The sequence below is a fragment of the Branchiostoma floridae genome, chromosome 5, assembly GCF_000003815.2.
Source record: "Branchiostoma floridae strain S238N-H82 chromosome 5, Bfl_VNyyK, whole genome shotgun sequence".
Classification (NCBI taxonomy): Eukaryota; Metazoa; Chordata; class Leptocardii; order Amphioxiformes; family Branchiostomatidae; genus Branchiostoma; species Branchiostoma floridae.
This window is the reverse complement of record NC_049983.1, coordinates 16,237,604-16,263,168: the sequence shown is the minus strand read 5'-3', so window position 1 is coordinate 16,263,168 and position 25,565 is coordinate 16,237,604. Positions and strand designations below refer to the sequence as shown.

The window sequence follows — 25,565 nt, the reverse complement described above, 5'->3', positions numbered from 1 at the left end:
GCGAAAAGTCCTTTTTTCCTAGTCTCCAAGCAGACCCTACGGTGCCTTAGAAATAGTATCAAAGCTGGCAAAGGAGTATAGCCGGCCAAAGGGAGATAGCCGGCTAAGGGAGTCAAACGGGCACCGGTATACCAAGTCCCTGGCCAGCTTTGATACTATTTCTAAGGCACCGTAGGGTCTGCTTGGAGACTACTTTTTTCCCGCTACCGCGAAATTAAATCCCCGCGAACTTAAATGCATTTAAGGGACTCTAAGGTGTTGAGTGACTTTCCTAAGGCTACATCGATAGAGCTTGCCTGGGATTCAAAGAACAACACTACCCACAAGACAACGTTGCCACCTGTTGAAGGTACGAACTACCTGCATTACAATAAACATTGCTAGGTGACGCTTTTGACCAATCAGTTCTGCTGTAGCAGGCAAGAACAACATGATCCAATATGGGGAAACCTATGTAATAGTATGTCTCTTCGTGTTTTATATAATTTGCTTAATAAAAGTTGGCAATATTCATCTAAAAGTTCGATAACAGTAATGCCCAAGCCCTAACACTAATTTACAAACTGCTTCAAATCAGAATGTTTGAACTTTATATAATGTCAATTTCTAGCACCTTCTCAATAGATCTACATATTTCAAGCTAATTTCAACCCAAAAAGTACAAACGTACCATGGTGTTGTACTTCTAGAAAACGCTACCAGGAGGCCCGTACCTCACTTGTTATCAGCCCAAGAGCTATCTACCACTCCGATTGGGCGGCCTCTTAAGATCAAACTTAATACAAAACCAGGAAGTTCCACTACAGTACCATAACAAGCTGCGGAGGGCCCCAAATCTATATATAGATCTTCAGTCAAGGTCCCACCAACACCTACCTTCATATGTAATACCAAAGATCAGCGGAATCCACGAAGACGCCAAAAGACACACAAAACATCAGGCAAAATGATTATTAGGAAACACTCAAGTTTTAAAACAGTCCATTTTCCCGACGCCGTCAGTGTGTAATTCTCAGACAGAGGTTGTAAAGCTCTGCCGAAGCTCATTTGCAGCTATTTGGATAACTAGGTTATGAAATTTTACCGCCATCGGAGGAATAGTTCCGGGTCACAAGTGTCAACTTCCTGTCTGTACGAGGCAGGAATGCGCCCAGACGTGTCTGCCAGACGTGGACCGTTAGTCGGTCAGACGTGCGATATCTTCGTCTTGTAAGACAAGTTCAGTGGTGGAACAGGCGACTGTGTATCAACAGACTTCCAGGTAAGAGGAGTTGGCATGTATGTCGGTATTCAAAGGCCTGCGGAGCGTGTTAGCTTCGTAAAGTTAGCCTCGGAGTACCAAGGACGTTATAACGTCCTTGGGAGTACGAGTTGGACCGCGGTGTTGTGAATCCTTTTCTCAAACCCACTAGTCAAACAATCTTTTGCTAATCTATCAATGTAAAACTTGTGGATGGTAGTAAAGAAGGGATGGATCGCAAATGTTTACAATAACAAGAGCTGTATGGCGCAGGTTACTATTTCAGAGCTGAAAATTGAGGAGTTGGAAATGTAAACATAATACTTGTGAGGATCGGTAGTGGATTATTGAATCGTGTTGACGTGTTAGAAAATCAAAGAACGGTAAAAAAAATGCAATATAGATGCATGGTGGTGTTGTATATTAATGTGCAGCGTCTATATAAGTCAGCCATTATATTTGTGGAGGTACTCCAATCCCGATGTCATACGGATTCAGTTGTTTTGTCGTGTATACTGTAAACCCTTGTGTAGCCTCGCTGCAAAACTTCCCGCCAAATTGTTGTCACATCTGGATTCCATCCTGGCGCGGGACGGGGAAAGGTGAAGACCTCGGGACGGTTCGCGAACTGTTTGTGTGGATTCGCAGCGGTCTCGCTGTCGTTTCACAGACGATCTTTTTCCTCCCATGTATTCAACAAATCTACTAGTATTTAAGAATGTACACAGCTCCACGGACCATGTTAGATGTCTCCCGTCTACGTCTCTAAACTGTCCTAGGCTCCCACACCACAGGCAGACTCCTGTGAGAATTTGCTCCTTGCTCTTACGCAGGTTATGATAAAATAGATTATTAAGTTCTCAAAATGGTACGCAGTAGTGTCGTTAAATTTCTCATCAAGATACTGGTGAAAACCGCACGATGTTACCATTCAGAGATAAGCTAGGGTAAGTCTCGGAGTTCGCACATGCTCCTACGTTCCGATCCATTAACAGTGGAGTATAGTCGGTGGCGCATGACCAATCCCGTCATTATGGAGCATTCCGCACTTTTTGGAGGTAGGGATAGCAAAAAAACCCCAGACTTTTGTTCACTTTTTTGATAGATGCCTTAGAAATTATGATATTTATGGGTTTTGGTCCTTTTTTTAAATAGACCAAATAATATGTATATTTTAGGCCGCTCTGCGCTCAGCTATATATTAAAGGGTTAATGCCCCGGCCCGAGGTGTATACTGTAAACCCTTGTGTAGCCTCGCTGCAAAACTTCCCGCCAAATTGTTGTCACATCTGGATTCCATCCTGGCGCGGGACGGGGAAAGGTGAAGACCTCGGGACGGTTCGCGAACTGTTCGCGAACTGCCGGTGTCGATGCAAATCGACACCGGTGCCGGTGTCGATTCATTCTGACCAATCAGGGGAGCGATACCCACCTGCCTGGCCTGAATCTACGTGTTACGGCGTCATAACCAACGTGGAACGGGGCCTTCTGATTGGTCCGCGGCGCCTGGCTATATGATAATACAACCTAATAACCTGAAATTTGGCACAGAGGTGCATTGGACATATGAGCATAGGAACCCATCAACACTTTCTTCATAGGTCACTTAAAAAATTAGTTATTTTGGGCCCAAATTGGGTAATCTCCAAGCAGATCCACGGTGGCATAATATAGCACACATACCACCGGTGCCCATTTGACTCCCTTTGGCCAGCTATGATCCTTGGCCAGCTTTGATACTACATTGTATCTTATGCAGAGGCGGCGGCACCATTTTTTAGTTGTGGGGGCGAAATTTGGTAATATACAATATCACTAAATCGAGGGCCGAAGGCCCGAGGCGTCGCGCCGGAGGCGTGACCCTTCTAGGGGGGTCCGGGGGCATGCACCCCCGGAAAATTTTCAAATCTAAACCCTCTGAAACGCTATTTCCTGCATTTTGAGAGGCAAATTTTGCTGCCAGAATAAGCTATCTTCAATGGCATTTCTATCAAAAATACACATAGTTTTAGCTTTAGTTATTGAGGCCGACGCCCCCAACATATTTTCACCATTTCGAGCGGCGAAGGCACGAGCCGTTGCAAGGTAGTTTCTGGGATATTTTGAAATCTAGACCCTCGGAAACACCATTTCCTGCATTTTGATGGACACATTTTGCTGACAGACTAAGCTGAATTGAATGACACTTCTAGTTAAGAAAACCATTTTTGAGGGTGACGATCCACGCCCCAACATTTTTACACTACCTCGTTGCGAGCCCCGAAGACGCAAGCCGTCGACGCGTCGCAAGGGAGCTCTGGAGAAATTTTGAAATCAGAACAGTTTAAATGCCATTTATTGCATTTGAAGGGAACATTTAGCTTGCAAACAAAGCTAGTTTGATAATGAAACTTCTAATAGTATAAAGGATCGTGGAGGACGACGCTCCGGCAACATTTTCCCACCACGTCCAGTGCCGAAGACGCGAGTTCTCGCAAGGAAGGTCCTTTGAAATCTTTAAATCTGGACCCTCTGAAACGTCATTTGTTGCATTTTCAGAGTAAACTTTTGCAAGTAGACTAGCGGGATATGATGATTTCCATTAGTGAAAATATACACAAGGTTTTCAGCTGGATTTTGTATATTTCAGCTTATTTTATCGTGGGGGCGGCGCCCCCACGACCTATTTTTTGTGGGGGCGACCGCCCCCACTGCCCCCACGGTGCCGCCGCCACTGTATGGCACCGTAGGATCTGCTCGGAGATTATATTTGGGGGGGTTTGGCCATTTTTGACTAAAACGTATATTTTGGGCTCCTATGCCCTTGTATAGAAACCAAATGACCTGAAATTTGGTACAGAGTTGCATTGGACATATGCTCACAGGACCCCATGGACACATTATTCATAGATTACTTCAAAAATTAGTTATTTGGGGGTTTTCTGCCATTTTTGACCAAAAAAATGACCTGAAATCTGGTACAGAGGTGCACTGGATATGCATGTATGACCACAGGACCCCATCAACACTTCTTTCATGGATCACTCCAAAAATAATTTATTTTGTCATTTTTAGCCATTTTTAACTAAAAATGTATATTTTGGGTCCTATGCCCTTCCATGTAACAGTGTTTAGGCCATACCAATTTTATTTGTTGGTTCTCGGAATCGCCGCTTCTATTTTTCCCAATTTAAAAAAAAAAAAAAATTAAATTGCCACAACCCCGTGTAAGTTCCGGTAACACAAGTTGCTGGACTTGAAGCAAACTTCGGTTCAGTTGAAAATAAACAGAACTTCTGAAACTAGTACTGGACTTGCAAAAAAACTATCACCTGCTAATGTTCTCCTTTATGTTGTAAATCATCGAAAACCACCCATAGATCGTGAAATTTGTGTTGGAAAAAGACGCAAATGTTGCCGTGAAGAATTAACAAAATGGTTGCCGCCATATTTGAAAGTGGCTGCCATATATGGAATGCTGCCATATATGGAATGCTGCCATATTTGGAAAGGGCTGCCATATATGGAACACTAATGTATGAGTACACTAACGCCATCAAGCGTTTTTTATTCAAACTGCAGCTTTCACAAAGAGATGTTTCAGGCACTATCTATTTTTTTGGGTGAAATTAAGTCAATTTATTGTTGTTGTTGCTACATTAGACATTATGCTATGCTGAAAAAGTTTTTTCAACCTTCTTTAAGGTTTTTAAAAGTTGTGTGTGTTGAAATACTCTGTTTTTGTCTTTATTACTAAGCATTACTGCAGCGTTATTACTGTGAATACTTAAGTAATACTGATTGCACATAATTTTGCATTTGTATTGCTGAAATTCCATGTAAAGTGTATGCCAACAAATTTTGTATGTAAGTGCAACTGGATAAGTATTCTACCACACATATATGTATACACTAGATTATTATTATTATTATTATCATCATATACCATTGGTTCAGGTCCGGAATTACGAACCTGAAACTCTGGACCTGAACCCAGACTTCTTGCAAGTTTTTTTTTTTTTTTTTTTTTTGCCCTGTCGCTCCAACTTTTTTCTGAAAAAATCCGAGAACCAACAAATTAAATTGGTATGGCCTTATCGGTGTTTCCACAAGCATGTTGACGGGGAATGCTCCATGGCCAACAACGACGGGGAATTCTCTAAACGGGGAATGCCCCAGGATGACGGGGAATAGTCCAGACACGGAATCCCCCAAGGTGGCGGGGAATCCTCTATGACAACGGGGAATGCTCAAAAAAAATCTGACGGGGAAACGTCTTTGCGGGGAAACTTCCTGTTACCACCAAATTCTTACATGGTCTATGGGGTAAGTTTACCCGTGGCTCCAGGACAAATGTCTTTCTGGGAATGTCCTTTGGGGAAAGTCGCCCCTGGAACCGCTGATTTGACCTGTGTAGGCCCTGGAGGTTTTTTTAATAGGTCCTTGAGGTTTTTTTGACAGACTAGATCTGGTGATACACCCCTAAGCCGGCCTATGTGGAATGGTTACTATCATAACTATGTTAGTGAAGGCCCTGGAACAGGGGAGCTGGTCTGTGTATGTTGATGTAGCCTGTAACGTTACATTTTATCACCTAAAAAAGCTAGCAACCTGGGGGAAATGTTTAGTTTACACCTGTTTTACTATTCCCTCCCCAATTCAGTGTGGAAAATTCCACTTGAAATAATATCCATGTTTTATAAATAATGAATATTGTTTTTATTGCAGAATTTGATTCAGATGCTGTTGAAATGGCGACAACAGACAGTGTACGAGGTTTGGATGATGTCAGGAGAGGAGCAGCAGGGGGTTCTGCTGACAGTGTTCTCACCTGGCAAGGAGAAAGACGTGAGGAGTCTGGGGAGGGGTCAAGTAGAGAGAAAGTTTACAGGTGTGAGGAGTGCAGCAGGCAGTTCAGTAGGCTTGATAATCTGATGACTCACTTGCGGACTCACACAGGTGAGAAACCTTATAAGTGTCGGGAGTGCAGCAAGCAGTTTAGGCTACCAGCTGGCCTGAAAACTCACATGCTAACTCACACTGGTCAGAAACCTTTCAGGTGTGAGGAGTGCAGCAAGCAGTTCACTACCCTGAGTAATCTGAAGACACACATGCTCACTCATACAGGGGAGAAACTGTACAAGTGTGAGGAGTGCAGCAGGCAGTTTAGCATGAAAGATAGCTTAAAGACACACCTGCGGATTCACTCGGGGGAGAAACCCTTTAAGTGTAAGGAGTGCAGCAGTCAGTTCAGGCAGCTTTTCGCATTGAAGGTGCACATGCGCACTCATACAGGTGAGAAACGCTACAGATGTGAGGAGTGCAGCAGACAGTTCAGTACCCTGAGTAATCTTAAGAGTCACAAGCGGACTCATACAGGTGAGAAGCCCTACATGTGTGAGGAGTGTAGCAAGAAATTTAGAGAGCGGGGAGATCTTAAGAAGCACATGCGGACTCACACAGGAGAGAAGCCCTACAGGTGTGAGGAGTGTAGCAGGCAGTTTACTTGGCTGGGGCATCTTAAGAGTCACATGCGGACTCACACAGGAGAGAAACCATACAGATGTGAGGAGTGCAGCAAGCAGTTTAGACGGCTGGGGCATCTTAAGAGTCACATGCGGACTCACACAGGGGAGAAACCCTACAGGTGTGAGGAGTGCAGCAGGCAGTTCACTGACCTACATCATCTGAATAGACACCTTAGAACTCACACAGGGGAAAAGCCCTACAAGTGTGAGGAATGCAGCAGGCAGTTCAGTCAGCAGGCTACTCTTAACACACACATCAGAACTCACACAGGTGATAAACCCTTCAGGTGTGAGGAGTGCAGCAAACAATTCAGTCAGCTGGGTAATCTTAAGAAGCACATGCGTTCTCACACAGGGGAGAAACCCTACAGGTGTGAAGAGTGCAGCAGGCAGTTCAGTCTACTAGCCAATCTTGAGAGTCACATACGGACTCATACGGGTGAGAAACCATACATGTGTGAGGAGTGTAGCAAGCAGTTTCGTCATCCACATCAACTGAATGCTCACTTTAGAACTCATACAGGGGACAAACCCTACAAGTGCAAGGAGTGCAGCAAGCAGTTCAGTCAGATGGGTAATCTTAAGAGCCACATGCGGACTCACACAGGTGAGAAACCCTTCAAGTGTGAGGAGTGTAGCAGGCAGTTCAGTCAGCTGGGTCATCTTAAGAGCCACATGCGGACTCACACGGGTGAGAAACCCTAGCTGAGTAGATGTGTGAAGCGATCGGCAGCAGGCAGTTCAGTCAGCACAGTAGTATGAGGAGTGTTGTAGCTGGTCCAGTCTGCTGACCAGTTTTAAGATGTAGTCAGACCTACAAGGGAGAAACCCTTCGTGTGTTGAGCAGTTTAATATAAGATGCAGTTTCATGGTTCATTTATATAATAGATGACGCAAAACAAAAGAACATTATAGAATTGGTGCAGTAATTAGTGCAGCCTTTCTGAACTATACATTGTGAAATCATACACTGAAAGCATACAGAGTTGTATACATGTTTGGAGATCTATTAAAAAACCAAAGCACTACATTGTAGTAACAGGTGGTTGTAACATTCCTTATAATTGTTACATGATAAATCCACATAGTCATAGAATTTCATCACGAAGACTTTTTTTAGTTAGACCAGTATCTGCATGTTCAGTTTTTGGTTTGTAGTTGGTAGGCGGAAACTGGAAAAGTTTTACTATTTTTATAACTTGCATGCAAAGTTAAAAATCCCAAAACGATTACTAATTGCTTTGTTGAGAGTTTGCTACAATTATGTATTGTACTTACTAACGTTTTCACTTCTATTGATGTTGAACCAGTGTGAATTTATTGTCATATATTGGTAGCTAAGGTTGGCCATAGTTCTTCTCTAACAAATGTATTGTAGCCATTTTCCTTATTTTTGATTTTACACTTAGCTTCATATGTTGTGCAACACCTATTATTCTGTGAATATTATTGTTACTTTGGGTTAGCCATACCTTGTTGAAATGTCCAGTAATTTGATGATGATATGACTTGAAGTGGCATCTACCAGGTAATACATGTGGTTATTCAAAGCAAGGTTAGGTGTGGTATAGTTTTCTAGTTGACATTTGTTTGGTGGTACGCCTGCATGTATTTTTTAAATTAAGTGAAACATAATCAACAAAATGAAAAGATTTTTTTTTAAATGTTTTGTTCAGTGATGTAGTGATGATGTAGAACTTGTAGAGGTTATCTTGTCAGGTAAAACATCTAGTTATTCAAAGTAAGCTCAGAAGTGTTACAGTTTCTATGTATTTGTTAAGTTTTGCAGTTAATTTTGAAGAAATCCACTGTTTAGTGGATTAGTGAAATAAAACAACTCCAAAAAGATGTTGGTTTTGTTTTGTTCAATGATGTCATGATGAAATAATTTGTACAGTTACATTTGTACATATGGATAATTCAAAGGAAGCTCAAAAGGTTTTTAGTTTTGCAATAAACTAGTTAAGATGTCCAGATACAACAACCCCCGCACACGGTGCTCCTTGATGTGGAAAGTATGTTTAAAATTTGATCAAGTCCCACGTACACAATGAGCCAAAGTGTGAATATAAGCTTTAAATCCATATCATATACTTTTATACAGCCTTCATACATTTAAAGGTGTGGAAATCAGACAACTACATGTAGACACAGTAACTACATGTATCCATACATTGGTCTCATGGATGACAACACCTGGTGATGTCTCATGTCTGTCATTTATCTTGTATAATTAGTGAACTTGGCTACATGTTGGCCAAAACTATTCAAGATTAACCCAATCAAATGACTGGCTTCTTGTTTCTTATAAAAGTGCCATGATGCTTTAAACATTATTGAATATACAAAATGTATCACAAAGGCGGTTAATTGTTAAAAATATACACTATTTATAGAAATCGACAAGCTAAAACAATACAGACACAGTATTGTAAATCATATTGCAGACATCAGAAATTTTAATCCCTTAAAGTTATATGCATTGCAGGGATCGAAATACTTTTTTATTGCTACATGCAAAATTACAAGTTGGCAAAAATTTTACGTGCAATTTAAAATATTTACATGCAAAATACAACTCGTCTATACTGCAATGTACTAGCCACCATCCATCATTCTGTACTTTGGTGGAATGTTGCTGCTCTGGATGGATAAGAATTTTGCCCATTCTGTCACTGTTGATGGACTGAAATTGGCACAAGAAAATAAAGACAGAACTGCAAATTTTGGAAAGATATCCACATAATCAGCATGTTAGTTTGCAGCAAAGCCGAAGTTGATTGTTTGTAACACCTACTGACAACCGGTGACGATCCCTGTCAGACAAACAAAGGCATCGTGGCCTCAGTATTTTTACTATAGGCCATGTATTTTCAACATGCAAGATTGCAAGTTCAGAAAATTTTTACATGCAAATCTCAAAAATTATGTGCAAATTGCAAGTTAAGTATGTCTATTTCGAACCCTGCATTGTATATGTATGTATCAAACATTGACATTGATACATTTTGTTATTTATTCAGTGCAGAGAGCACGCAATAAAGATTAACAAACTTCCAGAATTACAGTGACAATATCAGCTAAGTATATATGTAAAAACATAACAGTGATGTAGACACAGATCAGTTGCAGAAGAATGGTTTCAAAGGACTGCCATGGTTATGAGATATAAAATGGAGATGAGTTATTGAAAATCATTATAGTACAATAATCATACATGATTATGATGGGCCCCACTCACTGCCTCTCAATGAAGCAAATGTCCATTTTCTCAGCTGGCATCAAAATTCCTTTTGTCATGGCAGGGATGACTCTGGGGTTCCTCTGCTTCAGAACAAACTGCTGACAAATCTGTGGGCAAAGATATAAAGTGAAGTTTTTTAAAATGTCTTTAATGTTCAATCGAGACTTTTCATGCTATCCAATTTTTTAGTTTACCGGTGTTTTCATTTTGGTAGATCTTGTGACCTTCCTTTAGAGTGATGTTGCACCACTGAGTATTGAATTTCTTTTATCATCATTATGGTGTCTTTAATGTGTTTTTGTCCAAATGCATCAGAAAAAAGTGGTAGATTTAGGACTACAGAAACATTGCCATGTTGGAAGAAGTTGGTCATGTGAAAGAAAACTTAAACTTAAGATCTGAATTTTAAAAAAGAAGCTCTATTCACCTTTGCCAGAAGTACTTGCAACTCGGTTTCTGCCACTCGTCGTCCTAGATAAGGAATGTTATTTAAAAAGGAGATCAGACACAACAATCTGACAATACATGTAGTTTCTAAAGCCTGGTGACACTTTTTGTACCTAGATACCCGAATTTGTTAAGCTTGATAAGTTATGCCTATGCTTGATAAAGGAAAAACTAACTTTGTTGGCTAAACAGAGAAGAGACTGCCATACTAATTAGTTAACATCAACTATCATAACTCTGCTAGATAAAAAGATGTTATTGAGGCTCTCTCAAGAATGAAACACCGGCACAAGTCAGTGTATTATTGTGAAGAATACCATTGATGCATTACTAAATGCAATAGGCATTTGTTCCAACAAAATCAACTCTCAACAACAAGGATCGTCATTGCCATGGAGAAGATTTATATGATTCATGCCAAACTCACCAATGCAACTGCGCGTTCCAAACCCAAACGGCAGGTAGGCGTAGGGATGGGTGTCCACGTAGTCCTCTGCACCCCGGAGCCAGCGCTCAGGCCGGTACTCCTCAGGGTGTTTGTAGAGCCGGGGATCTCGGGCCATGTCATAAAGGCTCACCATCACAACAGTCTGTACCAACAACAAGAAGGAAAGATATGGATGAAGATTGGTACATTGGTGTGTGTGAGTGTGTGGATAATGGCAGTGTGGCACATTGATACACCCAATTCCCTCGATCTCAACTTATAAATGTGTAGTCTGCTCAGTGCTTGGATGGGAGACCACTAAGGAAGACTGGATGCTGTAGCCCGACCAAGAATTCACGAATTTGTCTTTCGGAACTGATGTCAAAAGGGTCTCCTGTTCAAGGAGGTGCCTCAAGCATGTAAATCAGCCTCATTACTAAAAAAAATTGGTACCTATTGGCTGCAAATAATACACGAGATGTATTGTTAAGGGGGGTTCTTATGAAGTATTTGGAGACAAGTGAGCTGACAGAAAGTGTGTGTGTGGGGGGGGGGGGAATCTTCCTACAGTCATTAAGAAGAAAACACTGCTCACTAGGGCTGGGTATCGGTACAGCGTACCGGTACAAAACCGGTTTTTATCATTGGACCGGTCCAGAAAAACCAGACCTGAAATAATTAGGTGGACCGGATGTTTGACCGATTAGAAAATTAACAGATTATATTATCAGGCATTCACACATTTTGGCGCTTGCAGGTGGAAGAAAATAACAAGGGTAAAGTAGAGTAGAGTTTATAGTAAATTTCTACCAAGTTTTACAGCCAATCGTACAGGTGCAGTTAGCGTTGTAGGATTTTAAAACGCCAGTGTAAGTCTAAGACTCCACCAAACAGATTTCTTTTTAGTGAAATGGACCATTGATATGAGTCATACTGCATCAGGTCCAGGTTCAGGTCCGGACCTGGACCTAATCCTCTGGACCTGAACCGGACCTGGACCTGAATTTTCTGTACCGGTACCCACCCCTACTGCTCACCTTTGCAGGAATCTCGTACCCCATGAGAATAGTGTCCTGTTGAATCACACGAGTTATGGCGAAGGCTACAGGATGCAACCTGCATCAATTAAACAAAACAATTTATTACACGGTCTCTAAAACAATCTTTTAAACACAGATGGGTCAAATGCTATTTGTGTGTACAGTAGGAACACTGCATGAAAACTGCTCTTTAAGCACTCTTAAAGTGTGCTTAAGGGTACCGTATTGGCATTCTTTAAGTTACATTACGTCATGTTTACGCATTCGGAAATATTATATTTAAGCTATGATTACGTGCGTCCGTAAATGACACGTTGTGGCACACATTTAAGCAACTTTTAAGTATCGTAAACTATGCTTAAATTCTTACGTTTACACAGCGTTTAAGCACCGTAAATGCTGCTTAAATTGAGTGTCATACGTCGACTTAAATAGTCCGTAAAGCGCACGTAGTGGCACACATTTAAGCAACTTTAAACTAAGCTTAAATCCAAATGTTTAAACATTGTTTAAGCACCGTAAATGTATCTTAAATCGTATATTTTTTTTTGCCTTACGTCTGGTTTAAGTAGGTTTTAAGTATTTTAATATAGCCTTAAATATTCTATTTAAGCTGCTTTTAAGAATCGTAATGCTCCTTAAATATTGTGTGATGAATAGTATTATATGCCGTGTAACCGTGTATGCTGCAGCAAGCATACATCCCTGTAAGAATGCTATTGACTTAACCTGAAATATTGACAAACAGTCCACAATATCAAGTCAACATTCTTTTTATTCTCTTCTCAGAGTTCCATATACACAAGGCAATCACATTGAAAACAGCATTTTGTTGTATCAGATTATCTTAAACCGATTAAAAACATAGCTCATTTATGAATGTCAAAAAACGATATTGAATTCGATAACAATGAAATATTTCCGACTTACAGGCGGTTCGGGTGACATTAATCACTCTCTTCAGTTTTACAAGGGTTCATTAACTGGTAGAATAATTCAATACAAGTAAACATACCTGGAAAAACCGGTTGAACATGTAAAAACACTAACTCACAGGGACCGTAATTACTAGTAGTAAATTGTGTTTACATAGTATAAAGGACAAACAAATGTTGACGTTAATTACTCAAATTGGTTGTTGCAAACGACTATTCTGTGGCTACAAACTTGACTTTGAAAACTCTTTGAGAAAAAAACTGCTACACTAAACTAATCAAACAAAATCTGCTCCTAATTGTCTGTCGTCCTACTCGCTATCCAACTCAAGTCTCAGCTCGCTGACGTCAGTTGCTGGTGCTCTGCCGTTCTGATACCTTTTGCTGATCGCCCACTCCGGGGTCCCCTCTGGTACTTTTCTGTCCGAAAGCTCACGAGAAGGGATTCGAGGAGAGCCCCGAAGTGGCACGACAGCGTCCAGCGACTCCTTGATTTTGGTCATCTTTCCTGACTCCCAGGCCAGCTTTCTGACCTTGAAGGTTTTCGGCCCCTCCACTTCACTGTCGGAAGACTCCGACGACATGAAGTCTTTGTGGAGAGTCTCCTCCGCCCGTCTCCTAGACTTCTCTGACCAGCTGTCGCGTGCCAGGTTGTACGCCTTTCGTCGTCTCGCCAGTTTCTGAAATGAGATATGAGCCTGATGTCAAACATTTCTCCATGGTGAAGTATATACTATACAGCTAACTATCAAGTGTCACTTGGTTGTAATACGATGGCTAAAATGTGCTTTTTGGTGTAAGAATAATAAAAAAATGATATGCATACAAATTGGTATATATTCCTGTGGTATGGAGTGAAATACTATTAAACAATGCAATAGATGAGAACCGTGCTTCAAGAGACAATCTCCTATATATTATAAGTATTTTTTTCCTTGATATAAAGAAATACCGGCTCTCAGTAACATTGTGGCGTTATTTTCCTGGATTGAAAAGTTGATGAGAACGAGTCACAAAACTTCAGAATCACGATTTCATATGTTAACTTTTAATCCTACAGGTATTAATTGCGCTTTGACATTACATGTGTATAAGACTAACCTGTTGCTGCCTCCCGTTTCTTTTGACCGAGTGTCGGTGCTCCGCATACTTCCCCTTCTGGGCCCGCACCTGGTCATCCCTCTTGGATCTATAGTACCTCTTGGCAGCATCTAGAATGAAGGAAAATGAACTTAAAACTTGCAGGCAAATCGGTTTCTACAACTGGATAAGATATGGAGATTAATTCCGGACATAATTTTACATAGAGGGCCAATACTGCTATACATGAGATGTCACTGGGAAAACCGGTTTTACCTGAGTCAACAAGACTTAGTCGTCACATATGCAAATGTGTTTGAATAGTTGATATAGGTTCTAAGGTAACGCCATAGAAACTAAGATTTGTAAAAGTATCGTTGACACCGTGAAGTTTCTGCTAACTGGCCGTAGAGATTTAAAGGTCAGTGCTATTTGCACAATACATGCGACTTACTGCTCCAACCCTGCTGCAGTATACCGTAATTGCATCTTGCACTGAATTTACAGTTTGAAAAAAAAGATATTTAGGGAGAAATCAGAGCTTGCTTCTTCAAACGATTAATGTTACATACTCGGTGTGTAATTTACTTACCCTTCAGTTCGGCTGATGAAAAGGGACACTTCTCAGGCCCTCCATGCTCTTTCATCACCTCGTCTCTCAAGATCTTCACAATGTGCTGGTTGGCTGCTGAGTCCATACTATGCCAAAAAATGAATAAATCATGTTATCAATCTACAAGTACTAGAGGAATTCGTTTCAGGGCTTGCTTTTAAAAGAAGTCATGGTGTTATGTCGTGACTATATTTGAAAGGGTGAACAGACTTGCGGAGCTATTATCAAACAGGATGTTATCATAGGGTTTCTTTCATGGTCATTACTGACGGAAGGGAGTCATATTAACATAATGAAAATGTAAAAAGGTACATCTGGTACTATTATCATGTCTTGACAATGTCATGGCAAGAGAAACGATTTAGTTGTCTTATTAGATAGGAGTTGCTATACCGTTCAGTAAGCCGAAAGCCCTGAAAGTCTCCTTCGCCTTCTTCCATCGCCCGGTACACCTTGCGCACGGCATCCTGTAAAACATTTTAAACAAATGTATTAGCTGTCTTTGTGCGCAAGTTTGTAACACACGCATGGGAAAATTCCTTCAAACAGTCATTGAGGAATACGTCTAATTTGGCTGTTGCTTTTGTTTTAGTGATCGAGAAATTGAGTTAGAAAGATAGAAGGGACATTGATATGTCAATTACTACAAGTGTATGGCTGGCGGTCTAATAAGCTCGCACGCTAGCCTGGAGAGCTGTTTTCATCGGTCCGTTTCTTGTTAAAAACCTGCTAGTACGCGTGCTAGGTATCTACATAAGTGGCCAGCACTATACAGATACAAGCGTTAAATGTGTTTGACCAACTACCTGAATAATGCTACGGTCACATTATTGAAAAAAAGGCTCAAACAGCACTTTACGGGCACTTTTTTGGAACCCCTTTTTTTCAGTCGTTCCGGTGTGAGCCATACATGACCCGTGTGACGCCCCGTGGCTAACGGGCATTTGGGGCACGGGCTGGCCCCTGGGGGACCCCAACACCCCGGTATCTGGTCGTCCACCGGGACAAATTTGTGACGTCGGCGCCCGGTTGGGGTACGGGCAATGATGCAAATATGACCAAAATGACAAAACTCAAAATAAATCACCTACCCTGCAAGTGGATGGAATAGAGGATTTCCTCCGAACCCTGCGGCGTTGGCGAGCGTGCCCTGGCGACGGGCTGTCCTCTCGGATGTCCCGCGGTGGTTCTTGATTAGCCTGCCGGCGTTCCTGCTCCTGGAGCTGTGCCTTCAGTGCCTGCAGTTCTGCGGTTTGAGACTCAAACTTCCTAACCATATCCTGAAGGATGATGGCAAGGTTCTCGCTGTCTCCTCGTTCCATGGGGTTGTCAGTACGAGAAATCGCGGACATTTTGTAAAACGGTGAAAATGTTAACGTTGCACACTCTAGAATCGTTAGACATAGAATGACGCTAGGTGTTCAGTTCAAAAATTCAAAACTTGCATCATCAACGCTGATTGGCCATCGTCATAAGGAAACTGCATGTGATTGGCTTATTTCTTATCAAAATTTACATGTCCGATAGACACAATGACATGTGAATTGTCGGGCACACATTTTGTAAATCGGCGTGGGTGCCAAGACCAGTCATTGTTACCTGGCGTGGGATCGTCCTGCCATGCCACCACAAAACAATAACAAACACAACAGTTCATTCAAGATATTCATGAAATGTCAGACGTTTTTTTTGCAAATTCTGCCTTGTTTATCTCCAGATATAACTCGAAACATGAAATGTACAGTTTTCTTGTAATGTTGACATTTTTCAGAGTTAAGTGAAGGTGGCAATGAAGAACACACCGCTTGACCAAAATCAAGTGCTTTGATAAAACTCAAACAAACTTTCAAAGGTTCTTGTTATGAATTCAGCGGTAGCGGCCATTTTGTATTCGCGGAGCGCCCCAAGCGTGATTTCCCGCGACATTCAAACTATGAAAGAGAAACAAACATTTATGGCTTTGAACCTTCTTGCTAGGGTCAAACTGGAAAATTTCAAATTGTTGACATGAGCGTTATGAAGAATCAATAGCAACAATTTTCTGTTGTTTCTAATTTGATATATTGTTGTAAAGTTTAGGAATGAATCGAAACAAAGTTGGCGTCCGACGGGAAATTGTCAACTGCTTGCACTCTGCAGCGCTTTTATCTAATAATAAAGAGTTTGCAGAAAGCATGAACGTTATGGGATCCTGTACCAACGACTTTCTGTTGTATCTACCATATAATTTGGCATTTAACTGTCCTTTTAAGTTAAAGAATTAATCCAAACAAAGACGGCGTGGGTTAACGTTGAGCCAATTATAGATTGTAAACAAAGAAAAATCCTGCTCGGAACTAGTTTGTTTTTATGAACTTGCTTGCTCTCTTTTCCAAATTCAACACGCTCAGTTCGGTCGCCAGCGGCTAGAACGCCAGTCACAATGTATATAGGCCGCATGCCTAGGCAATTTAAACTTATTTTGCAAATTACGTAGAGTGTTACGTTTCCCCTAGAACGTCTAGACGCCTCAAACCAGATCCAAAATGGCGGCGATATTCCGCCTTCGGCGTTGTTTGTTTTGTCAAATCAAGGTACTTGGTCAAATTCTGCCTTGTTTATCTCCAGATATAACTCGAAACATGAAATGTACAGTTTTCTTGTAATGTTGACATTTTTCAGAGTTAAGTGAAGGTGGCAATGAAGAACACACCGCTTGACCAAAATCAAGTGCTTTGATAAAACTCAAACAAACTTTCAAAGGTTCTTGTTATGAATTCAGCGGTAGCGGCCATTTTGTATTCGCGGAGCGCCCCAAGCGTGATTTCCCGCGACATTCAAACTATGAAAGAGAAACAAACATTTATGGCTTTGAACCTTCTTGCTAGGGTCAAACTGGAAAATTTCAAATTGTTGACATGAGCGTTATGAAGAATCAATAGCAACAATTTTCTGTTGTTTCTAATTTGATATATTGTTGTAAAGTTTAGGAATGAATCGAAACAAAGTTGGCGTCCGACGGGAAATTGTCAACTGCTTGCACTCTGCAGCGCTTTTATCTAATAATAAAGAGTTTGCAGAAAGCATGAACGTTATGGAATCCTGTACCAACGACTTTCTGTTGTATCTACCATATAATTTGGCATTTAACTGTCCCTTTAAGTTAAAGAATTAATCCAAACAAAGACGGCGTGGGTTAACGTTGAGCCAATTATAGATTGTAAACAAAGAAAAATCCTGCTCGGAACTAGTTTGTTTTTATGAACTTGCTTGCTCTCTTTTCCAAATTCAACACGCTCAGTTCGGTCGCCAGCGGCTAGAACGCCAGTCACAATGTATATAGGCCGCATGCCTAGGCAATTTAAACTTATTTTGCAAATTACGTAGAGTGTTACGTTTCCCCTAGAACGTCTAGACGCCTCAAACCAGATCCAAAATGGCGGCGATATTCCGCCTTCGGCGTTGTTTGTTATGTCAAATCAAGGTACTTGGTCAAATTCTGCCTTGTTTATCTCCAGATATAACTCGAAACATGAAATGTACAGTTTTTTTGTAATGTTGACATTTTTCAGAGTTAAGTGAAGGTGGCAATGAACAACACACCGCTTGACCAAAATCAAGTGCTTTGATAAAACTCAAACAAACTTTCAAAGGTTCTTGTTATAAATTCAGCGGTCACTAAGCGGCCATTTTGTATTCGCGGAGTGCTCCAAGCGCGATTATCCGCGACATTCAAACTACGAAAAAGAAACAAAAATGTATGCATTTTGGAGCTTCTTGCTAGGGTCAAACAGGAAATGTCAAATCCACGCACTGTGCAGCGTCTTATGGGATCCAGTATCAACGTTTTTTGTTGCGTCTACGGTATTTGATAGTGTTTTCAAGTTTAGAAATGAATTCAAACAAAGATGGCGTGGGTTAGCCGGTGGATTTATAAACAAAAGAAAAGGCCCGCTCGGAACTACATGTTGTTTGTTTTTATGGACTAGTGACGTTTACTCTCTTTAAACCCTCTGCTAATCACAATTTGTGAGCTATTATTATCTGTATTGGATTGGCCGATCTTTGGGTATTGTGCAGGTATTTACAAGGCTGAAAACGTGCCCTATTCTAGAGAATTAGTTATCACATCGTTAAACCAAGTACAAGTAGTTGTATTATGGTTTGTTTTGTTTTGCTTAGACTGGTAGGCCGGGACTCCTACGTGTCGCCTTTGAATTGGCTATATAATCGATGTCCTGTTACGTTTAAAAATTGCTTTCATATATGAAACTCTACAATATATATCAATAGATCAAACTACATTTTTGCTTGAACATATAGACAATGCATACTAGTAATAGGTGTCTCTATTTATGTGTAGTTTTTAAAAGTCGTTGTAAGGACACAAAGTCCGCTCCTCCTATTGCCTGCTCAGGCGTGTCCGCAGAAGCTTTTGAATAAACTATGATGTGACAAGAAGTCAAGGAGTGTAGTTTTCAAAATTCATTGGTTGAAGAGTACAATTGCAAGTAAGACTAATGAGAGTCTACCCCACACTTTAAGTAGCTTAAACGAAGCTTAAATAAATAGCTTTAAACTATATTTAAGGACGCTTAATGGTATCGTATATAAACGAATTAAAATGCAGAGTAAATTGATGGTTATTTTAGTCAGTATATATCTATAATGTGTTGGCAAAACTGCACAGATTACTGTTATATCTTTAATGCATAGTTAAGTGACCTTAAGGAACAAGTAAAGTTACTTATATCTTTAAGTGAACTTAACGATTTTCTTAAATGTGTCGTAAATATTGACTTTTAGTTGTGGCATTTCCGACTTCGTAAATGTAGCTTAAAGATAACTTAATTATATTCAAATGTTTAAGCTTCATTTACGAATCACATTAAGTATGCTTAAATATCCGATTTGGTGCAGTGGAAGAGCTAAGCTGCCAAACTACATGTATGTGTGTGTGGTTGGTGTTCAGTACCAGGGACAGATGTGTTAACCTATGTGTGGATGTGTTCAGTACCAGGGACAGATGTGTTACCTGTGTGTGAATAGTGTTCAGGACCAGGGACAGATGTGTTAACCTGTGTGTGGATGGTGTTCAGTACCAGGGACAGATGTGATTACCTGTGTGCAGATGGTGTTCAGGGACAGATGTGTTTACCCACATGTGTGGATGGTGTTCAGTACCAGGGACAGATGTGTTAACCTATGTGTGGATGTGTTCAGTACCAGGGACAGATGTGTTTACCTGTGTGTGGATGGTGTTCAGTACCAGGGACAGATGTGTTACCTGTGTGTGAATAGTGTTTAGGACCAGGGACAGATGTGTTAACCTGTGTGTGGATGGTGTTCAGGGACAGATGTGTTTACCTGTGTGTGGATGGTGTTCAGTACCAGGGACAGATGTGTTTACCCACATGTGTGGATGGTGTTCAGTACCAGGGACAGATGTGTTAACCTGTGTGTGTATGGTGTTCAGTACCAGGGACAGGTGTGTTTACCTGTGTGTGGATAGTGTTCAGTACCAGGGGCAGATGTGTTTACCCACATGTGTGGATGGTGTTCAGTACCAGGGACAGATGTGTTCACCTGTGTGTGGATGGTGTTCAGTACCAGGGACAAGTGTATTTACCTGTGTGTGGACGGTGTTCAGTACCAGGGACAGATGCGTTTACCTATGTGTGGATGGTGTTCAGTACCAGGGACAGATGTGTTTACCTGTGTGTGGATGGTGTTCAGTACCAGGGACAGATGTGATAACTCTTGTGTGGATGGTGTTCAGCACCAAGGACAGGTATGTTTGTCTGTGTGTGGATGGTGTTCAGTACCAGGGACAGGCGTGTTTACCGCCATGTAGAAAGTGTTCAGTACCAGAGACAGGTGTCATTACCTGTGTGTGGATGGTGTTCAGTACCAAGCACAGATGTGACCAAGTTTTGCATAATATTGTAGCCTCAAAAGTTTCTGAATTTGAATAATGTAATTTTGGTACCCTTTCATGCAGAGTTTTGCAGACCCTCACAGATCCATTCTTTATACAGTATAATATCTTATTTTATATTCACCTCAGTGTCTCCTTGATGACAGCCTTGAAGAGGTGCAGGTTCTTCAGGTGATCAAAGGTGATGACCTCATCCTGACCTATGACCTGCGTGACCTCCTGGTACAGCTTGTCCTGCAGGTCGGGTCGGTGACACAGCTGGTACAGGGTCCAGAGGAGGGTGGTGGAGGTCTGTCAGGTGCACAAAAGACTAATATTCAAAACTTCAAACTAACATATAGGCAGTAATTCATTGTTCATCTGACCAACATCTTTTGCAAACAAAATATGGACTATCAAAATTTCAATATATATATGTCTACAGCCGCTATGCATCTCCCCTGATGCCCGCGGCTGATTGATATGGTACAGTCATTTATGTCATACCTTGGCTGCGATAACATTTGATACAGGTGTTCTGAACTGGGTGATAAAAAGCAATATCACACAGGCTTTGAAGTTTTATCACACAGGCTACCATCAAGTCGAGTTTGTACCTCGGGTGATACAGAATACACCATGTTGTATTCTATATGTATAACACTTTTACTGTATCATCTACCTTGTACAGACCTCATGGACAGTGTCAGTGACCAGCTGACTCAATGTAATACTCATTGAAGTGCTATTTACTGTGTCAATGGCTGCTCCCATCAGTTCGATGGCGTTGGCGTAGATTTCCTCCTTGGTGAGTTTCTCCCTACTGCTGATGAACGACAGGAAGTCCAGCTGTCCGTCATCTGCCTCACCTCGGGCCTGGCGCTCCTCCGCTCGCTGAAGCTGACGGTCCATCACTTTTTCTCCTGATGAATGAAAAGTATTTAGCATTAGAAGGCTAGCGTCATGTCATTTCCACAAACCACAGCAAAAAGACAGACAGACCAAAAACAATACCTCCTTGTGAAATTATATTAAAGTCCTGGCACTTTTGTTGACTCAAATTGGCTGGATGATCTGTCAATTGTTTCACAAGATTGATAAATGAACAATTCTCAAAACTCTGAACTTCACTTCCTGTCACACTGGAACTTTGACTTTCACTCCATATTGTTCTGCGGTAAAAGTGACTAGCATAGTGAAAAATACATAATGCATAAACACAGACAAGCAAGCAAACAGGCACATTGAAAATGATACCTCAATGTGCATGATAGTCCTGATGTTTTCCAAGAACACCTACTACAGAAAAGTCTACAAAAAGTGTACATTTGTAATCAGCTTATCATGACTACAATTATATAATGAACAATTTCACTGAGCACACTCACCTATCTTGAAAACAGTGTCCCATGCTTGCTTGTTCTTTTGCCAACTCTTGGTGTTCAGAAGCTTGTGGAGTCGTGCATCTGGCGTCATTGCCCGAGTAAGGGAGTCAAAAGCATCATGCATACCATTGATGAAGTCCTGGGCATCCTGGGGAATGTTATCCTGAAGGAGCCCCATACGCTCGTTGAACAAAACTGCTGAGATTGCTGGATGTATAACAGATTTAACACAGAAAAGTGCATGTAAGGATGAATGTCATTACATGCCTATCTTTTAAGGGGGGCATATTTATGTTATGGAAGTGTTGAACGTTTCACTCTGCCATTGCATATTTTTAAAAAAAGATTGTGTTAAAAGTATGTCTTGAATACTTCAAAGGATATCTCAAGTGTGCATGTCTTGGAGATTCCTTATGCTGCATAAGTGTGTGTAGGATTTCTTTAAATTACCTTTTTTGTAAGAGTCTATCCAGAGAAATTACATGTATGAGAGGTTTATGTTGAAATATTAGACTTCAGAGACTTGCCATGCAAACTTGCAACCTATTTAAAGTCTCTGAAATGACTTATTTACCAAACCTCCTGACATTATTCCATATCTTACTTTGATATAGTAGGAATCAACATGCTACAGATATTCACTTGTTATTCACTTTTTTCATGTAAAACATTTTCCACGAATCATTAAACAATTACGTTCAAACCAGACACCTGCAACATAGATAGGAGAAAATAGCCTTACACTCCAGAGCCCATTTGAAGAGCTCATTTTCCAGGTCAAGCACTTCTGTCCCTTCCGGTCCAGCCCTGACGGATCGGATATGCTGGAGCATGTCGGTCGCTACGTCATCGATCTTCAGCACGTACGCCGCTACGCTCTGCGGACGGAGCATTGGGCGGCTAACCACGGTACGGTTCTTGTGCCATTTCTTGTCGTTGCTGAGGAGGGGATCACAATCAAACAATGCATTGGAAATTGAAGATGTTATCCACTCATGAAGTACATTACATGTACAACAACTGCACTGCCTCTAACAAACTTCCATTACACACAGACTAGCACTGCTCCCTCTGACAGAACATACAGGAACTGCACTGCTCCCTCTGATAGAACTAAAACTGCAGTTCCTTGAGCCTTTATCTTACTGTTCTTCCATCAGATATAAAACAAGAAAGCTTCTGAAAAAAGCTGGCCGGTGCGTATTTTGCAAAAAGCCTGGATGTTAAACAAAATCACATGAAAAAAGAGTTTTTAAACATTGAATTACTAAATTGGTCTGTCTTCTATTAAAAAAACATAACATGAGATTTGTCTAACAAAGAAAAAAAATTGTTACAAGTGGGGTTCAAACCCACGATCCACGGCTGCAAAAGCAAATCGCTATATCCACCCAGTGCGTAGACCGCTCGGCCACGCTAGCTGATTGCGTAATCGTGCATACAGAAGGCTATAAGAAGAGTTTGGTTAAATTGACCGATCCATGCATCCATCCATGGTTGAACTAACCGCTTCTCTCGGCTCTAAGCACCGGCAAAAAAGAACATAACAAAAAGACTAACCCGAGCAGGACAGCCAGTTCCTTGCCAGCATCCTCCCTGTGCAGCCTCCATGGAGCTATGTCCAGCCGCTCGGGGTACTTCCCCTCTACCTTAAAGACTTCTCGGGCCGCGTCAGGGTCGCAGGTGTTTACCATATCAAAGTTCCCAAATCTATTCCTGTGGAGACACAGAGAGATCTACATAATGATACAATTTTAAGACTTTATATCCGTACACAAAATAAAGCGCTTACCAACAAGCTTTCAATTTCACTTTCAACTTTATTGCAGGCTCTTGGCCCTTATCACATAAAAACATACAATACAACAATACACATACACTTTATGTACAATAAAAAAGTTAAATTAGCCTGGGCTTTTGAAAACGAGATTCACATAGTGTGTCCAGAGTTTGCTATGGAAGAAGGCATCTGAGTGGTATAACCGGGAGATAATGTTGTTTGTAGATTTGGCGATGCGTTGTACAAATGCATGCGTTAGTTTTCTCCTTCTAGCTACAAAAGTATCAATCCCATGTGTCACAAACATTTGGCTGGCACTATCTCTCGTTCGATAACCTAACACAATCCTAAGAGCATTGTTATAGGCTACGCGTAGCCTGCGAATCGTACCCAAGTTATACTGACACCATAGCTGAGCGCAATATATCGAGGAACAATATGCATCAAAAAGGACGTGCTTCACTCCAGGAGAGGCGAATCGGAATTTTCGTATCAAGGAATTGGCTTTGGTATAGAACCCTCTGACATGATAGCGAATTGACTCATCATCAAACAGGTCAGAGGTAATCTGGTTACCCAGATAGTTCACAGATGTAACGTACTGCAATTTCGTGCCATAAAGGGTGACTGAAGGAGGCGGTCCGTGCAATTTGAATCTACCACATGGAAAATATACACATTGGCTCTTGCTTTTGCTGAACACTATATGGTTTTCAGAGCCAAAACGTTCACATAAAGACATTAGCTTTTGCAGACCTTTAACAGATGGGCAGATAATACATATATCATCAGCGTACAACAGATGGTTCACAATGACATTTCCGATGTAGCAACAGAGACATAGACGTTGAACAGAAAAGGAGATATCAGGCTACCTTGTGGCACTCCGTTAGTGGCAGTAAAGTTGTCAGAAAGGACATTGCCCCAACGTACTCTAAAGGTCAAAACATTGTACCAGGCTACAAGTAAACGTATCAAGTAAAGTGGTACATTTCTGTCGATCATTTTCTTAAATAACAGCCAGTGATTAACACGATCGAAGGCCTTAGAGGCGTCTAGGAAGGCCACAAATACAGGAGAGCCACGTTTCTGGTAGTAACGGATTACCTCCTTCAAGGCAAATACACAAAGGTCTGTGCCATGCTGTTTTTAAAACCAAACTGGTTATCCGGAGAGTGTAAAAATTCATCTAGACGCCTTAAAAGCAATCTTTCAAGAACTTTGCATATCGGACTGGAGACCGCTATCGGGCGATAGTTGTCTTTGTCAGTCACATTGCCATTTTTCTTCTTAACGATCGGAATGAGAACAGTGCTAAGTAACCTAGGTGGAACATAACCATGTCTGAGCACAGCGGAAAACAACAATGACAATAGCGCATGCAGCCGGGGACCTGCGTACTTCAGGTGCTCCGCAGAAATACAATTAGCATTACATGCTTTACCATTGGACAGCTCATTAATGGCGTCACATATTTCATCAACAGTAATGGACATTCCAGGATTGTCCGAGACACCTGATTGAATAGTGCTGTTTACATGTGACTTATATGCGGTAGAATTGACGGAGTTTAACAGTGCGCTATAGTGGTTCTTCCACATGTTAGCAATATCGGATGCACCCGAGTGGCCATCAATCGTACAAGGTATGCTAGATTTGGAGCCATTCTGGGAGCGAAGGGCAGATCGATCAGTCCTCTGATCCTTCTCAAGTTGTAATGACCCAAAACCTAAATCACACTTCCGAATACCGACTACCAAGCACCTTTGACCCTTTAATGACGTCACACTTCCGTTCCGGAAGTGTGATTTAGGCTTTGGGTCATTACAACTTGAGAAGGATCAGAGGACTGATCAAAAGCTTGTTGGTTAAGCGCTTTATTTTGTGTACGGATATAAAGTCTTAAAATTGTATCATTATGTTAACTACCATCACAGATGAACTTACATTCAAGAGAGATCTACATGTAAG

General features: G+C 41.2%; 3 protein-coding genes across 4 annotated transcripts in view; 1 reads left to right on the top strand and 2 right to left on the bottom strand.

Annotated features, from left to right (window-relative positions):
• The first annotated feature begins 1,112 nt into the window (after window positions 1-1,112).
• Window positions 1,113-8,595, top strand: LOC118416016 (gastrula zinc finger protein XlCGF57.1-like). Its single transcript, XM_035821053.1, has 2 exons — window positions 1,113-1,261; window positions 5,948-8,595. Exon 2 carries the CDS (start codon window positions 5,971-5,973, stop codon window positions 7,450-7,452), a length of 1,482 nt encoding a protein of 493 aa, XP_035676946.1. The 5' UTR covers window positions 1,113-1,261; window positions 5,948-5,970; the 3' UTR covers window positions 7,453-8,595.
• Window positions 8,596-8,821: 226 nt separating this feature from the next.
• Window positions 8,822-25,565, bottom strand: part of LOC118416015 (cholesterol side-chain cleavage enzyme, mitochondrial-like) — a 30,269-nt gene continuing 13,525 nt past the window's right edge. For both annotated transcript variants that reach the window (XM_035821050.1, XM_035821051.1), the window contains 9 exons: window positions 23,375-23,530; window positions 22,557-22,753; window positions 21,818-22,021; window positions 21,183-21,352; window positions 20,575-20,741; window positions 11,903-11,981; window positions 10,866-11,028; window positions 10,419-10,462; window positions 8,822-10,098 (listed from right to left, as the gene is read on the bottom strand). In XM_035821050.1, coding sequence (XP_035676943.1) covers window positions 9,985-10,098; window positions 10,419-10,462; window positions 10,866-11,028; window positions 11,903-11,981; window positions 20,575-20,741; window positions 21,183-21,352; window positions 21,818-22,021; window positions 22,557-22,753; window positions 23,375-23,530 — 1,294 coding nt within the window. In that variant the 3' untranslated portion in view covers window positions 8,822-9,984. The remainder of the gene's footprint in view (window positions 10,099-10,418; window positions 10,463-10,865; window positions 11,029-11,902; window positions 11,982-20,574; window positions 20,742-21,182; window positions 21,353-21,817; window positions 22,022-22,556; window positions 22,754-23,374; window positions 23,531-25,565) is intronic.
• LOC118416017 lies at window positions 12,663-17,600 on the bottom strand. The gene is made up of 5 exons (XM_035821054.1): window positions 15,625-17,600; window positions 14,927-15,000; window positions 14,513-14,619; window positions 13,942-14,051; window positions 12,663-13,520 (listed from the first exon to the last, which is right to left on the bottom strand). The coding sequence occupies exons 1-5, from the start codon at window positions 15,883-15,885 to the stop codon at window positions 13,152-13,154; spliced, it is 921 nt and encodes a 306-aa protein (XP_035676947.1). The 5' UTR covers window positions 15,886-17,600; the 3' UTR covers window positions 12,663-13,151.

Excerpts from the sequence above, each read along its gene's own strand:
- LOC118416017 (XM_035821054.1), bottom strand. The coding sequence starts at position 15,885 with ATGTCCGCGATTTCTCGTACTGACAACCCCATGGAACGAGGAGACAGC. Across the intron at positions 14,620-14,926 it reads GGCTTTCGGCTTACTGAACG|TATGGACTCAGCAGCCAACC; the intron begins GTATAGCAACTC and ends TTTTTGGCATAG. Across the intron at positions 13,521-13,941 it reads GAAACGGGAGGCAGCAACAG|AAACTGGCGAGACGACGAAA; the intron begins GTTAGTCTTATA and ends ATCTCATTTCAG.
- LOC118416016 (XM_035821053.1), top strand. The coding sequence starts at position 5,971 with ATGGCGACAACAGACAGTGTACGAGGTTTGGATGATGTCAGGAGAGGA.